General features: G+C 43.5%; 1 protein-coding gene across 1 annotated transcript; it reads right to left on the minus strand.

The window, feature by feature from the left end:
- Positions 1 to 7,215: 7,215 nt before the first annotated feature.
- On the minus strand, positions 7,216 to 12,574 carry kcnk4a (potassium channel, subfamily K, member 4a). Its single transcript, XM_076739740.1, has 6 exons — positions 12,386 to 12,574; positions 11,275 to 11,392; positions 10,351 to 10,511; positions 9,700 to 9,886; positions 8,405 to 8,538; positions 7,216 to 8,292 (listed from the first exon to the last, which is right to left on the minus strand). The coding sequence occupies exons 1-6, from the start codon at positions 12,572 to 12,574 to the stop codon at positions 7,216 to 7,218; spliced, it is 1,866 nt and encodes a 621-aa protein (XP_076595855.1).
- Positions 12,575 to 16,798: the final 4,224 nt, after the last annotated feature.

A 16,798-nucleotide genomic window follows, 5' to 3' on the forward strand; every position in this document is an offset into this window, starting at 1 on the left:
AAATATAGGCTCTCTGGTATGCCAGTGGTTTGTGTGTGTGTGTGTGTGTGTGTGTGTGTGTGTGTGTGTGTGTGTGTGTGTGTGTGTGTGTGCGAGACAGAGAGCGACTGGGTGTGCTGTGTGTGTGTGTGTGCTGTGTGTGTGTGTGGCTGGTGAGGTCATGCATGATAGCCCAGAAATGATTCCCTGATTTTATTGTGAAATTTACTGTGATTGTGACAGGGGCTGTTCTCTCAGTGACCCAGCTGAATGTGATATGTGGATTTATGTTTTTTTTTTTTTTTTTTTGGGGGGGGGGGGTTGGGATGTGTGTGTGTGCATGTTTTGAAAACCTGGTCGACAATAAAGTTTTAGTTAAATAGGAAGCAGTTCAGTCTGACAAAAACAAGGTTGCCCCAACAACATCTGGTCGTGGATGTCTGAACTGAGCCAGTGGTTTTCATGCATTCATGAAGTTATAGCTGCAGGAAATACTTGCTTCTGATTGGCTGGCCAGAAAGTGGGAGGGGCCGCTGGCTCCGGAAGTTTTCTTCACCATCCTGTGTTCCCATTTCATTTTTTTTTCTCCTTTCTCCTCAATGTTGCTGAACGCAGACACAGAACTCTTCTGGGTAACATAACCATCATACAGCTTCACGTTAGCACCAACAGCTTCAACTATCTCCACTTTGTTTCTGAGGAATTGTGTTTTACCCATTGTTTCAGCACGGTGGACGGCTCTAAAAACTACAATACCCATGAGAGTGACCTCAGCTATAACATCACACTCACTGTTGACCTCCACCTCGTCAGGGCACAGCAGACACACACACCTGCGCTCACCTGTCATTCTTCCTTGCCTCTTATAAACGTCTGGCTTTGTTTTCTCTTCATCTCAACCACAAACTGTTTTCCTTAACGCTCACAATCGCAAAGACAAACAAACCTCGCAATCAAAACAGCTGAACTGTTATTTTCAAGTGTCATTATTCAGAGCACCACAGGCAGAATCCGCTTCACCTCCATCTCCATCTGACAGACGCACATAAATAAAACCAGAACGCTCTGCATGGCGAGCTGCCGCCGCAGGTACATTCGGTTTTCCTATTTTTTGCCGATTTTGGAGAACTGAGCCTTTAATGTTCTGACCTTGAATTCAGCAGCGTGAGATCCATCTGCCCTCACAGAAGACGTTTTTGTCCTGGCTACGTCTGCTGTCAAAATAGCTTAAAGAGATACAAACTGTTCTCCAGCCGTCGCAGTAAAACTGTTTTTTCTAAGCCACAGTGAGAATGCAGCCTCACTCCGTGTGTGTGTGTTTGTCGGGGTGCTAGTGCTCGAGCTGTGGTGAGGCTCCCTCCCCCTGAGTAAACTAGCCCCAGCATCTGTTAGTCTTTTCCACTTAACTACCCCTTGCTATATCCAACCTGTACTTATCCCACGGTAGAGCGCTTTGCTCTGTCTCACACTGGGTCCCACTGTCCTTGGAGAGGGGAAGTCTGCTGAAGATATCGACCCCCGCTCACACACACATGCACACACATGCACACACATGCACACACACACACGCACGCACACCTCCATAAACCATGTCTGTGCTTCAGACTTTGGGAGGGAGTGTATACATAGACCCTAAAGGCATCTAAAGCACACCCACACGTACATACTGCACAGCCGGCTTGTATATGCTCCATATAGCAAAATATGTCATGATTCATGGCTCTGGTTCCTCACACAGTCACTCCATCACTCACCCTTCACATGCTGACCAAAACTGGGAGAGAGCCTTTGATGAAGGCCGCAAAAGCTCTGAGGATGACAGAAAGCAACAGCACCTTGTGGTCTGCGTCAAATATAACTCGCATTACACGTTTGGACAAGACCACGTTCGTCACAACTAGATCGAAATTGTTCCTGTTTATTTCTGGCAGTTAAATTAAAACTCTCGGGGCAACAGGACACCGTAAACACAAAATAAAAAAGTTATACAAGCAGCAGAGCGGTAATGAGACACAGGAGTAAACAGAAGATACCGATCTGTGGCCTCAGCATTATTGAAGCCATATTCTTTGTCAGACTTGGAGACCATAGCTGTACTTGAGGCCATTGGGACAAAACAGCTGGGAAGCCAAACCCGCAGAGGCCTGGCTGTTCTCTGTTTAAACATATGAGGGCGACATTTCTCTGGACCCGTGGCAGGCTGATTCAATTCGGTTACAGACATTAAGCAGGTCAGCCTCTCTGTATTCACTGAAATGAAACGAACGACAGTGTTTCTCTGTGATGTTATAAGGCCCCTTTGTAAAGAGAAACATGCTCAAAGTTAACAGCCCATTTTCACGACACTTAATTTAACAGTCTGAGTTCTTTAAAGTCACTTATTTACAAGATTTCACGTGAGATTCACCGCTGTAAAACGTGAAGGGTTATTTTAAATGTTAAATCTAGTATCATAAATGTAAGCGTTGATCTCTCTTTGCCCAGTTGAGATCTGCTGTTTGAACACTTGATGTTTAAACTGGATGTCGGGGGGGAAGAGGAAAAGCAGATCTGCTCAACGCGCCAGAACAAGTTTCAATTTGTTTCTCTGGAAACCACAAAAATATTTTGTTCGTAAAATAGGAGCAGAAATCGATTAAAAAAAAAAAAAAAAAACGATTGTGGACAAAAGAGCCGACTATTCATGTATGAAACGTTTAATCAGTTACTTTACAGGGGAAAAAAACCCTCAAAGTTGCTTCTTGTGCTCTCATGTGAGACAGGCCAAATATTTGGCGTGACGCAGAATAAAAACTGACCCCGAATTAAAAGGGTACAACTGTTTAGATTAAGGGTTTGGATTAAACACTGAGCTTTATCACTGACTGAATGTGTACATTTATTTAAAATACCTACTAAGCCATTAACAGACAGGCATTTAGTGATGCATTAAAAGAGTCAATATGTATGAAAAAGTTTGGAAATCTCACTCTAAATCTTAGAATTAATCGTTAATTTTTAATCTGTGTTCAGTCTGTAAAGAATAATTAAACAAATAAAAACATGCTTCATCGGCCAGGAGTCAGAGCCAACATGACAATATTGCTGATGGGTCGCGGTCAGTAAAGTACCATGTGAGTATCTTTCTCCCTCCAGCCCTCTGTCAGTATGTGGCAGCCTGAATCGGAGTGTGGATTCAGTCACTTACTTATTTTGGCCCTGGTGAGGGGCATAATGCCACATGCCTCCTGTCGTAGTTCCTGATTCTGAGTAAGCAGGAACTTTCTGTTTATCCCTCATCCACCAACAGCTGAGTTCATTCAGGACTTTCAGAGTTCAGGATCCGGGTCATTAGAGGATCTCCTGCTCTCCAGTGGACGGAGGTTCGGGAACAAGACGCTGCCTCCCAATTTCATACAGTATGAACTATATACTGATCTTTTTTGTATATGAAATTGGGATTATGTCACCATGCAGGCCTTGTTCAATTTAAAGGTGCTCTGTGGAGTTTTCTTGTAAACAAAGGGGGTCCGGGGGGCCAGACCTTTGGATCTATCCACTCCACCAAGAAGACTGATTCATGTGGTATCATGTCAGGAAACAGCGGTTCAATGAGCGCCATGTGGACATTAGCCAATCAGCGCAGTGGGCGGGGCTAACACCATTCTCATGTGCCAGAACCAGGGGGTGTAACGACAACAAGAGCGACCACCGCTATAAACAAACAGACACTGCTATTGAGGCTCTTCTTCACCGGATGTCACAGTTTGTTTTTTAGTTGCTCTGACCAGATTGAAGATGGAAACAGAGTGTAACAAGTTCACAATGTCTGATTATCACACAATGAATTCACTGTTAGTCACCAAAGCACAGTGTGTTCAGTGGAATGAGCCCACTCATAACAAACGCTGCTCCATGCCGTTACTCCACACAACATTTAAGAAAATAAAATCTCAAAGGCATCTGCACAGGCTCAGTCTTGTTAATGTCAAATAGCAGTGTGTGTGTGTGTGTGTGTGTGTGTGTGTGTGTGTGTGTGAGTGTTAAGGAAGGTCTGATGATTATCACTTTAATGTGTCACTTTAAGATATTATGAGACATCTAACAGGGTTCAGCCGGGGACAAACAGTACAGTAGGAGTGCACACAAGTCAAAACACCTGCACAGTGTATTTAAGTGGCAAACGGGTAGAGTCTTTAGGAATAATAAAACACTAACAAAGAGCATCGGCCAGGAGGGAACGTGGCCACAAGCAGAGTCTTGCCAACAGTGACTTAAGGACACTTGATAGTATAGTTGGTAAACACCACACACTTAAAAATAAACATAGCGTCGCTTTAATAACCCTCTGACCACTTGTATCCGAGGCGAGCAAACAAAGATGCTTATCGTGGTGTGAGGAGCAAAAACGCTTTAACACGAAGCGGTGAAGCAGCTCAGTTTGACTTTTACCCTTTTTAACCCTTAAAAACATTCAGCTTCGTGAACCAGCAGATCAAAGGACCTTCAGGGGAGGAGGTCGCCCACCTGTTTCCTCCCTCACACACACAAATGGACAGTTTCAAAACTGAAGAAAGTTTTCAATAGTCGGGACTTGTGTGACCGCGGCACGCAGAGAGCTGACACTGGTCTGAGGCTGAATGATGGCCCTGCCGTGCTTTGATACTATTGTACTGTTGTTGTGGTTCAGGTTCTCCACCCACTGCAGGGTTTTCCCCAAGGATTTTTTTAGCCGAGGTGGTAAGCCACCCAGATCCAGACACATTGTGTCGTCTTGTGATTAATTTTGTTGGCAGATGACATCCTAAACAAGTCACACTTTTTAAATATATGGCTCTGTGAAAAATACCTCCTCTGCTCTCTTCCCCTGTTCTTTTTCCCTTTTAATGTCATAAAAGTATTTCATATTTTATTTTTCCTTGTCTTGCTTCAACCCAGGTGGCCCACCTCAGCTATAAAACCCTGCAAGAAACCCTGCAATGAATCTGAAGCCATTAGTCAGTCGCTAAAAGTTAGCCTCACAAAGCCGCTTAAATCTGAGATTTAGTGTTGAATATGTCTGCCAAGAATTGACTGAGCTCAGCGGCTGAAGGACAGATCGACAAAGTAGGTAATTATGTGTAATGATGGATCATCATGTGACTCAAAGTCTCTTTAAACCACTGAAACTTATGACCAGCTGTTCACACCAGGTGTGGTCGATTTTAAACGAAGCACAGTTCCCTCATTTCTTCATCTCTTTAGATTTATTTCTAATTCATTTTTGAGCAACCAGTTTAGTCTAGATGGAAATATCCCAACAACTACTGGATGGATTGGATGAAATTTGTTCATGTCGCCCTTTAAAATGAATTGAAAGGTTCATCCCAATACCCACACTGTGACCGGCTTGATTAATAAGGACATCCAGTGATTCAAACACAAATACTGTACGTGGCACAATCGAGCTAAGCTACCGTTGTGTTGGAAAAAATAAGTCGGATCAATAACACAATGCCACAGTTACAATAAGGTGGAGAAGGCACATTCAGGAGCTAAGACGAGTAATACAATTAACAAGCAACTAAATCAAGTCATCTAACACTGTGTGGGTGTAGTGTACATAAAAAAAAGACCTGTTAGTTTGATGGTGTCTGTCTGATTATATTTTCAAGGATGGAACGTATTTCTTAATCTTTGATAAAAGGATATAATACTATCCTATAACACTATTCACGCTGAATCCAACAAGTCATAAACTTAAACTCATTCACGCCTGCTGACCAGCCTATAGGTTGGCCAGCTGGACAGGTGGAGCATAACACCATGATCAATACACTGTGAAAGAAACGTGTAGGTGAAGTGAACTGTGTGTTGGTCGTCTTCTGATGTGGACACACTTGTGTACTATAAGTACCTGCTGGTGTGTGAATGTGCACTTAAGCGCTCAAGGCTGTAAGTGTGGGTACTGGGACAGACCTGTAGGAGCTTTGGTGACTCCCTGACTTTTCATCTAGCGCCATCTAGCTACACAATGATAGTGAACATGGTAAATATTATACCTGCTAAACATCAAGACTGCCAGATCACAACGCAACAAAGCAAAATTTGTGTGCTGACTTTGTGAGGCTAAACATAGATGCTAAAAATATCCTGAAACATCGGCTTCATTCATGACGGTGAGACTTTCATGTGGAAAATGCTGTATATGATATGAGCGGTGGGAGTGTCAGGTCTGCTGTAAACCCACAGTTTTGGTGTGACCAAACAAAAATATAAACATTTTGGTTTTGCTCTAATTTTTCACAAGATGAAGTTAAAGATCAAAAACCTTTTTCATGCACGTTAAAGGCTTATTTCTCTCAAAGACTGAGCACAAATTTGTTAAAAATCCATGTTAGTGAGCACTTCTCCTTTGCCAAGATAATCCATCCCTGTGACAGGTGTGGCATATCAAAATGCTGTCTAAACAGCATGATTTTTACGAGGGTCCCAATAAAAAGGCCTCTTCAAAACTCAGAACACAATGAACACGGATGTTGCATGTTGTGTCCACCAGAGCTGCTGCCCTTGAACTGACTGTCTCCACTGTCATTTCCAGGACTTTGGAAGTCCAAGGAAACGGCCTCACCATCACTGACCACGCCAGCCCAGGATGTCCACATCCGGCTGCTTCACCTGCAAGATCGTCTCAGACAGCTGATGTAACGGCTGGTTTGCAAAACCAAATAATTTCTGCACAAACTGTCATAAACCTTCTCAGGGAAGCTCATCTGCATCCTTGTCACCCTCATCAGCATCTTTCATCGTCATAACCAACTTGAGTGGGCAAACGCTCACATTCAGTGGCGTCTGGCCCTTTGGAGAACCGCTTTCTTCCTTGATGCATACTGGTTTTTACTGGACTGGGCAGAGGCAGACAGCGCGATTGGTGGTTTGCTAATGTCAGCATTGTGAGCAGAGTGCCCCATGGTGGTGGTGGGATTACGGTACAGGCAGACATAAGATAAGGACAATGAACACAGGTGCATTTTTATTGCACCTTGTTTTACCTTGATATGTCACACCTTCCAGATGGATGAATTACCTTGGCAAAGGAAAAGTGCTCACAAACATGGATTTCAACAAATTTGTGCTCAAAGGTTCAAAGAAACAATCCTTTTGTGTGCACAGAAAAAGTCTCAGATATTTTATTTCAACTCCTGAGAAACTGGAGCGAAAACAAAAGTGTCTATGTTTCTCTTCAGAGTGAGTTCTGTCACATGTTGAATTTGTCTGTCAGAGTGTCGGAGCTGAGCCTGTGTGGTTCTCCGATGGGGGCCGGTCTGAAAGAGATGAGTCTGGAGGTGGTGTGGGCGGATTTGAAGGTGGTTGCAGCTCGCTGTGGGGCCTCCTCACCAGCAGGGGGCTCCACCTGTGTGGCAGCTGCCTACTGATGCTCCTCCTCTTGGGTTTTCGTGGTCGTCTCTTCCTCTCTTCGCTTGCTGCCGGCTGGTCACTCAGAGCGTCTGAGGACTCATCGATGTACGCCAGGTTCTCTCCGAAGAAATCCAGCAGCTGGCAGCTGGCTGAGGAGGCGATGTTGAGGGGAGCGGAGGGAAGGAGGACTGGGTGGTGAGAGGGAGGAATGAAAGGGGCAAGAGAGGAGGTGAGAGGGGGCAAACCGGAGGCAGGTGCGTGTTTGCAGCTATTCTTTTCTCCTGATCCATATTCCTCTGCGGGAGTCAGTTCGTTTTTCTCTTGCACTGTGTTCATGCCTGCGGTCCCTCCCTCCTCCATGCTGGGCTGGAACCTGCGGAACGCCAAGAAGGACGAGGAGACAGAGGAGACGTCTGATCTGGAATCAAAAGGAGACTCAGATCCAGAGAAGGATCCTTCCTGCAGGGCTGCACCTGCTGAGTCCAGCTCTGAGGTGGAGCGGGCCACAGGGAGGGAGAATGAGCGGGCCAGCAGATGAGGAAACGACCTGCTTTCCACCTGTAGACCCACAGCGGGGTCCACCCTCAATCCAGGCCCCACTCTCGGGACCGTTTCACCTCTAGCAGCACTGACTCGCGGCCTGGACTTGGCTACCACCGCCCTCTCGAGAGACGGATGGGTGTCCAGCTGGCTCATGGAGCTGGAGAGCGCGGCCCAGCGGTTCGGCAGGTGTCCATTCTCAGATCCTCCCCGAACCCAGTGTCCCAGAGTGCCCTGGGCTCCACGACGGATGCGGCGACGCTCACTGCGTTTCCAGCGCCGGCGCTGCAGGAGGAAGGGGTCGTTGAACTCCAGAGGGTTTGGGATGCGGAAGTCCATGGACATGTTCTGGATGTTCTGGGTCCAGTCTGTCGCGTGGGCCCTCAACTCCTCCATCTGAGAGTGAGAGACATAAGCAACCTCAAGGATGAACCCTCTAAAAAAACGAAGCGTAGCTCGTCCTCTCTTGGTATACATTCCTGGCTGTCTAATAGCATACATCTCTCACCTCAGCGCGGGTCCTCTTAGACAGCACCCTCAGCCAGTTGCCTATCATGGTGAGGATGGAGGCAAAGTAGGCAAGACCAAACACTATCCACAACAGCACCAGAGGCTTGAAGAACATGCCCTCACGACCACCACCTGGACACAGAGAAAGCTGGATTTAATGGGATGAGATGTTTCCCAAAGAGATACAGTATTCCTCTGTCTGTTGACCCCTCACAGGGGTCAAAGGTCAGAGTCCTGGAGCAGGGAGGAATACAGTTTCTTGTTCAATGAAACCTCAGCGAGGGAGAAGCTACAGACGAGGCTTTAACATGCATTTTTTGCTTAAAGCCATCCTCACATTATTGCAGCTTTTGCACACCATCCCTTCACAAACGATTCTTTTCATTCTCAATAAATCTACTGATTATTTTTACAATGATCTAGAAAATAAAAGTGGAAAAAAAAAACAAAACAAAAACGCCATAACAATTTCCCACAGCCCAAAGTGAGGTTTTTAGATTTCTTGTTTGGTCTGACTAACAGTCCAAAACCCAAAGATTTATCATGGTTATGGCTGCTCACATTTGAGAAGCTGGAACCAGCAAATGTTGAGAGTATTTTTCTTGAAAGATGACTGAAACAGTTTAATCGACCGAAATGTTGCAGAATAATTTTCTGTGGATCAGCTAACCAGTCAACCGATTATTATTGTACGTACGCATGTGGCGCGCTGCAATGCCACTGCGTTAAAGTAAGAAATGCTTTGACCTCAGACCGCTGCAATTACCAAGTGGCACTCGCAGCACAAGAGCCTTGTTTGAAATGTGAACCCAGCTTTGAGACAAAGCAATGTCTATTTCCAGGAATAGCAGTTAAAGTGAGGAGTTATTTTCATTTGTCAGACTGATTAATTTGATTTACTTTTAAGGCCCAACGAACTCAAATTCTTTAGTATTTCATAAGAAGAAAGACACAAGAAAAGTTTTGTTGAGAAGAATTTAGATTTTCTTGTTTCATACTCTGGTAACCATCTTGTGACCCTTTGGAGATGCCTCACAATTTCTTGTTGTGTCTTGTCCATACTGTCTGAAGTAAGCCATGAGGTTGGACACTACTTGTTGTGTTAGGTATAGGGTTAGGAACAGGCACATAGTGGTTATGGTTAGGGTTAGGGTAAGTCTCCAGGAAATGCATGTAAGTCTATGTAATGTCCCCACAAGTGATGAAAAAACCCGTGTGTGTGTGTGTGTGTGTGTGTGTGTGTGTGTGTGTGTGTGTGTGTGTGTGTGTGTGTGTGTGTGTGTGTGTGAGTACCTGGTACATAGTCTCCAAAGCCAACAGTGGTGAGCGTGATGACCACAAAGTAGAGCGACTCCAGGAAAGACCAGTCCTCCACTTTCTGAAACACGACTGTTGGCACGGCGAGGAAGATCAGACAGCCAATGAGGATGGAGAGAACCGCCGAGATCACGCGCACCGTTGTCGGCCTGACCTTGCGTTTCTGAGAGAAAGATAAGGGCAAACACAGCAGCAGAATGAGCGACAGTGACTTAAGGCTGAAATGATATTTACACATTAAATTTGATTTAATTTTTGCTTCAGGTCAAATGTCAGCGTTCTTTACATGAACACTGCTTATTGGTGTGTCCATAATATCTCTTTATAAGGTAAGACTCAATTAATTCTGAATAATGTCCTCAGTAACATACATCCATATTGAATGTAAGCATGAGAGACAATGATAATGTTCTAACTCTCACAGGGACAGTTTGCAATTTCCTTTAAAGCAGTCGGGAAAACCAAGAATCCCTTCTTTCAGGAATATATATTTACAGTAATAACGACGGCTCACATTCAGGTAGGAGGTTCTAACTATGTTCTTAACTAGGAAATCACACAGAATCCAGTAGTTCAGGTGTAAATCCACCCGAGGTACGGCTGCTGGGCAGGACAGACCATTCTCACCAGGAAGAGGGTCTCAATCTTGGCCACAGCTCTCCGCAGCACTGTGCCCATGTGGTCACTCACTCCAGCGAGCAGTATGCCAAACATAGGGATGCCCACCAAGGCGTAGCACACGCAGAACAACTGGCCGTACCACGTCCGAGGAGACAGGTTCCCAAAACCTAATGAAGAAATAAAAAGAACAGAAGGACCTTCACTATCATAGAAGTTAGTATGAACGCAAGTTTAGATGTTCAGATGGATTTCGATGCCTGGTATCAAAGACAAAAAAAGACGAATAAAAAGCGACATCAGAAAGAGGCAAACATGTCTGCTGCACTCACTGACATACTGAATGGCAGTCATTATGCATGAGAATAATCCTGACCTCGCTTTTTGCTTTTACCGCTTTTAAGTTAACCACTCAGTTCTTCAGCTGATGAAGATCAGTTTTCAACCAAAGAGATCATTTCTGCTTCCAGACCAGCCCTGCCACTTTACAATGTTGTTATAGCTAAATCTCCAGCCTGCAGTTTGAAGCTATTCCTCATCTGTGAGGTCGAACCAAAAAACCTAATTATAGATCTGATCTATTGGAAATCCATGTCAGGATATATTTTAAAAAGACAGATTTATTTCTGGGTATTCACGTTTGTACTTCAGCGAAATAAATTGCTATAAAGAGTCAGCCTCCTGCACTTAACAATCAAGCAATTTTTCATAGATTAGAGTTTTGGCTATGAGGATGACAGGCTGATGAAAGGATGTTCAGAATGAAACTCAGATCTCTTCAACATTACAGGAACTGTGTGGAAAAAGGTCTCTTATTAATCAGTTGCACAACATATCAGGTATGTAATCTTTCCAACAGAGGTCTTGACTTCAGAGAGCTTTTTATAGCTGTTGGATCTTCAAAGTGCAGCCTGAAGGTGAGTCCCCACTTACCTATGGTGGTAATGATGGTACCACAGAAGAAGAAAGCGGAGGCCAAGTCCCAGCGGCTGGTGAAGTTGGCAGGAAGGCTGCTCACATCCAGGCCTGCCTCCACTGCAGACGCCACTCCCTGCGATTTAATTGATTTAACTGTAAATGTACCCTCTGACACACATGCATACACAACAGGACCCAAACCAGCTTATTCATTTTACAGCCACAATAAAACAATTAGCATTTTATCTAGACTCGTATCACCACTTAATACCAAAAGTACTCATTCTGCAGAAAAATGACACCAGTGACTGATACAGTACCATATATTACACGATTGATTCATTTTACTGTTGTATTCTATGAATCTACCACATGTCTTTTGGTGAGGCATCTTAATATGAAAAGTAAAGTATAAAGTTTAAGAAAATGGAATTACTCAAGTACAAGTGATGCAAGATTGTATTTAGGTACGACAACTGAGTAAATATACTGTGTTACTTTCCGCCACTATTTTCTACAAGTGATTTAACAGCCTTGTGGTGAGGTGAAGATACTGTTTAAAAGACTGCCCTCGGGCTGTCTGCCCTCTCGTTTGTAAAATCTGTATTTAGGTGACATTTGTAGAGAGGAAATTGTGAAAATAACACTTCAGCTTTTTTTTTTCTTTCTTTCTTTCTTTTTTTTTTTTTAGCTTTATTTTAACCCTAGTACATTTAAAAACTGATATTTTGACTGGAATACTGTGCAAAGACTGAAAAAGACATTAGTTCAGTAAGTGCTGCCCATGTCACCAATTTGGCATACATTGAAACATGACTCAATGAGGAACATTTGGGGAGGAACTCTGGAGAACACTCTGCGTTTCAGCCTTGCAGATTGACTGTAACGCTGGTTCAGGCTGAGGTGGAGCTGCAGCTTGAAAACTAGCCTGAAAATCATGAAAGGACTAACACTAACCCTTCTGGAGTTATAGGGCGTATTTTTCTATGATTTCGAAGCGGATTTCTATATTAAAAGCAAAAAAAAAGCAAAATAAAAACCGTATTTGTTTTTAGTTTAGTTGTTTAAAGTCACATTCTCAGTCAGTCTGTGTGTTTATGTAATGAGAGAGAGTGTTCAATTGTACCTTCACAAGCTTGTGGAAGTCCAGCTCGGTGACACAGCTCTTATTATCGAGGAAGGCGCGCTTGGTAGTGAGCAGGTCTTTGTATGCCAAATTCTCATTGGGGGCCTCCAGGGTGCGGAAAACAAGCGCCCCCATCACTAAGTACAGCATGACCCCTGTCAGCAGGGCCAGGAGGGTGGTGCACCGCATTTTATCCCTGTAGACCCCCCCGACCCCTTCAGGGTTAGGGGTCAAAGCTCAGAGGCCAGGATCTGGTCAGGCTCTCAGTCAGGATACCGGGCACAGCTGGCCATAAACAGGAAGTTCCTTTAGAGAGGCACTGTATGTGTGAGCACGGAAACATGTAAGCAAGCAACACAAGTGTTCTTGGAAGGCTGACAGACATTAACAACCTTTATTTATACATCAGTGCGTCAAACCAAAGAGACGGTTGCTAGCAGGAAAAGTGAGAAGTTAAGAGCTGGAATGGCGTAAAACGAGTAAACTTAATATTTTAATTCACCACACTTCATTAATCTGATTGCTGCAGTGACTGTACAGTGCAGATAAAGATTTTATAATAAATCAGGTTATAGACTGTTAACGCAAAGCAGCTGCAAACATTATGAATGAGATACAACCGTTTCTGATTTTTCCGAGCCTATCTTAAAACAGTGCTGGCACACTGAAAGACTTACTGGTCGCTGTAATCGTTCACTTTGTCCCTACAGCTGTGAAGAGAGCCCTTCCTCATATAAATATATATATATAAAGCCCCATTTGCACCCAAAGTACCTGGATGTTTTACGCTGTCTTCTCCTTGATGATGTGTCGAAGCACGGTGAACAAAAACCAAACTGATTTGTGGCTGCAGAGTTTGAAAAATGGTGGCTGAAATAAAATGCGGCACTTACTCGTCCAATCAGAAATGTTCAGTGCCACTCCCAAAGTTCCTGTACTTTTACAAGCACTGCCCCAGCGCAGAGATTTTTGGAGGGCTCACGTGCCCAGAACCTAATTCAGAACCCTGGTCTGCACGGTGGAAATACAGCGAGTTCCTCCAAAGGTTCCTAGTCCCTGGGGAAAGTTCCTGCGGTGCAAATGTTGTTGAAGAAACGGGGGACATGAGGCTTTGGCAGTCTGAGCCCAAAATGAAGTGGGAATTTCCAAAGTTACAGTGATTTTAGCACAAAGTTGCCTTTTGAATATTTTCTTCAATAAAAATATGACTGTAGGCTTTGTCTACCTGAGGCCTTGAGAGATGGGGGACAAAAAGGCATTCATGATTTTCCACTGTACAACAATTTCTTAGTATGGTCTTAGTGGTCAACAGGCACAAAGAGCATTATGTAGCTGGTCCTCAGAAAGTGAGCGAAACAAGGGTTTTAAGATGCAGCAGCTCTGCTTAATGTGAAGATGCGGACGAGAGGTCAAACAACCAAAGGGTGAGCGCAGTTCAGCACTACACTAAACCGCATGGGGGGTCAGCCCTAACACCTCCTGTCCCAGTGTCAAAACCCTTGATCCAACATTTCCAATAATGTAACACGAACGCAGGCAGTTTCTATCCGGTTATGCTAGTAGCAGCTTGTTTTCTTTGTGCTACACTGACATTTCTTGTGACAGCACCAAAGTTTAGGTCTGTTTAACTAGTAGTGTGTTCGGAATGATTAAAAAAAAAAAAAACAAACCCAAACAAAATCAAAAACCAATGTTTGCCCAGTTCAGAGGAGACAAGTCTCTTTCAGTCTACAGAAAAACAGGAAATAAAGCGCAACGCATCCAATGTGATCACAGTCAAGGGGAGCAACACTGTTAAATTGAAAGGAACTATTCTTCACTTCCATCTACTTTTGTGGTTTATTTTATGATAGCTTTCATGATAGTCGGTATAATACATTAAGAAAGTTTTATAACTGAGAAAATGATAAAGACAGCACCTTAAGTCACTGACGTCAGGAGTTCATCCCATGTTAAAGCTCCGCAAAATCAGCTGACGGAGAAATCTTTGCTCTGTATTCCTGTTCTGCTTCCTCTCTGGTTGTTGGTTAGCGGATTGTCGCTCCACCTCTTTCTCCTTCAAACCATCTGAAGACTTTCAAACACGACAAAGCACAGAAACAAACAGGCAAACACACGTATGTAAAAGTTTAAATGTCGATTAGAGCACGAAGGAACACAAGAGCTTTAGGCTGGCACGGTTCCCCGTTTCTCGCTCTGCAGGGTATGAGGGCATTCAGTAAGTGTTCGCATTGTAGAGACTTTGTCATAATATCCAGGGAGGGACTGACACACACCAGGCTGCCCTGCCAGCGGTCTCGCAAACGATTAGACTCTGCCAAAACTCCAAACATACATCTTGACGTTAATCGAAAACAAGTTTATCGCTTATCTTCATTTGGCTTTTAATGTTTTCTTTGAACTGTGTTTGCCTTTGAGATAGACACACATACACACGCAGAGCACTGGGATTTAGGAGCTTCTTGCTTTGGGTCAGCCGGCCCTGGTTGGCTCCACACGGACCTTGACAATGTTCTGAGATTTCCCAGAGTCTGGCTGACTGTTAGCATTCTGCGCTAATGGACTGTTGGCTTTGGTTTGTGTGGACAGTCTCGCTCTCTGCCCCTGGCTTTAACACTGACAACCATTATTAGTTATCACTGTCTAAACTTGCGCTGGCATATTTTGATATTTTGCTAAGATACTGAGTGAGGGGAGCTTAGAAAAGAGCAGGACTGTGGCTGATGGGCGATGATCTAATCTTAAGTTAAACAGTGGGGCAGGTGGGGAAATAAATTATGAGGAGAGCTGTTTGAAAAGAAGCATGCGGCTGGGAGAAGATGTGCAAGAGCCGTTCTTTGGTTTACATTTAAGGCAGGTGTACAAGACAAATCTGGCCAAACTAAGGTGAACTACAGAAACTGAAAAAAAAAAAAATAAAATAAAATAAAATCAAAAACAGCTGCAAACAGCCCTCTCAATGTGATTAGTGATTAGTTTATCCACCAAGTTTATGATCTCTAACAACTCAAACATACTTAAAGTCCCCCTCCACTAAAAAAATGTGTTTTTTTTTATTGTTTCTTTGTTTAGATTCTTGAGATTCACTGTCCAGAATGGTGCATGTGCCAAGTTTGACACGAGACGGCTGTTTTCACATTCCTCTGCTGAGGGGGGAAAGTTTCTCTGCGCTCACTTTGAAACTCAGTTTAACACACGTACGTTCGGGTACGATGGAGCCAATCAAAGTTCAGTATGCAGCTTACACAAGTCGGAGGAGGAAACGTGAATCCTCGTGTGCACATACACTGAGAATAGACTTCACCCTGTAGTGACAGACATCTTGTGTCTAGTAGGTAAATGTCTAAAATTAACAATATTCGCATTTTCATATAAGATAGATAAGATAAGAGATAAGACCTTATAGATCCCACTCCGGGAAATGTAGTCATTACAGCCAGCAAGTATGACAAAGAGCATACATACTTTTTTTTTTTTTTTTTAAGTATGCAGAAAAACAACTGTGTATAAAAAATGTGTAAATGCCAATCATGCCAAATATTCTGGACTTTTTAATGAGGGAGAAGAAACAGATGAATTTTTAAGAAGTTTCAACAAGGTAAGTGAATTTTGTTGTGGAAGAGAACAAAAGCAGAGTATCCTATGTGTGTCTTATAACACTGATCACCTTAAAAACAACTTTTCCGAACTGTATGAGAGTTGATTGTGAACATGGTTTTGAACCAATGAAACGGATACATTCTGTTTGGGATCTTGCTGTTAAACATGCTTAAATACAGTATGATGGATTTACATACGCAACAATAGAAACTTCTGTTACTGAATCTTTGTAACAGCTTATTCATACAAGGTATAAAATTAAAGTCAATTCGACATCTCTGGGGTGTAGCTGACCCAAATAAATATCATCACTATGTAGAGTGGGATATACAAGACAAGGACAACACACACTTGTTTGTGCATAGGTCGTATAACACAAAACTATTATAATAATGCTTTATGATAATTTCTATATTTTGTCACCTTCGTCAAATCTCAGGGTTATCGCTTCAATACTTTTCTAGAAAAGGCAGATTTTGCTGTTTCTAGCATTACACTGGCACATGCAGCTGTAGGATCTGCGAGACTCCAAGCAGCTCATGAGGAAAGCTTGTGTCATCAACTGCCGCTGGATTTTGGTGGCTGTATTGTTTCTACCGTATGCCAGGCCAGCTCACAAAAAGAGGCCTGTTTTTGAATCTGACAGTCGGCCACAGCCGAAGAAACAAAGATTTTGTCGCGCCGCTTTATCTGTGCTGACAAACCTCAAATGATGAATGTGATCGTCTGTTGAGGAGGATGTAGCATCAGCAGAAGAATTTACAGTGCTGGAAGAAAATAAAGCTCCTTTGGATGCAATTACCCCGCCAAAGT

Source organism: Chaetodon auriga, chromosome 9, assembly GCF_051107435.1.
Source record: "Chaetodon auriga isolate fChaAug3 chromosome 9, fChaAug3.hap1, whole genome shotgun sequence".
Classification (NCBI taxonomy): domain Eukaryota; kingdom Metazoa; phylum Chordata; class Actinopteri; order Chaetodontiformes; family Chaetodontidae; genus Chaetodon; species Chaetodon auriga.

What these genes read in the sequence shown, in the direction of transcription:
- kcnk4a (XM_076739740.1), bottom strand. Translation starts at nt 12,574, where the DNA reads ATGCGGTGCACCACCCTCCTGGCCCTGCTGACAGGGGTCATGCTGTAC. An exon ending in TACCATCATTACCACCATAG is followed by an intron (nt 10,512 to 11,274) that starts GTAAGTGGGGAC and finishes TTTCTTCATTAG; the next exon opens with GTTTTGGGAACCTGTCTCCT. An exon ending in AGATTGAGACCCTCTTCCTG is followed by an intron (nt 9,887 to 10,350) that starts GTGAGAATGGTC and finishes TCTTTCTCTCAG; the next exon opens with AAACGCAAGGTCAGGCCGAC.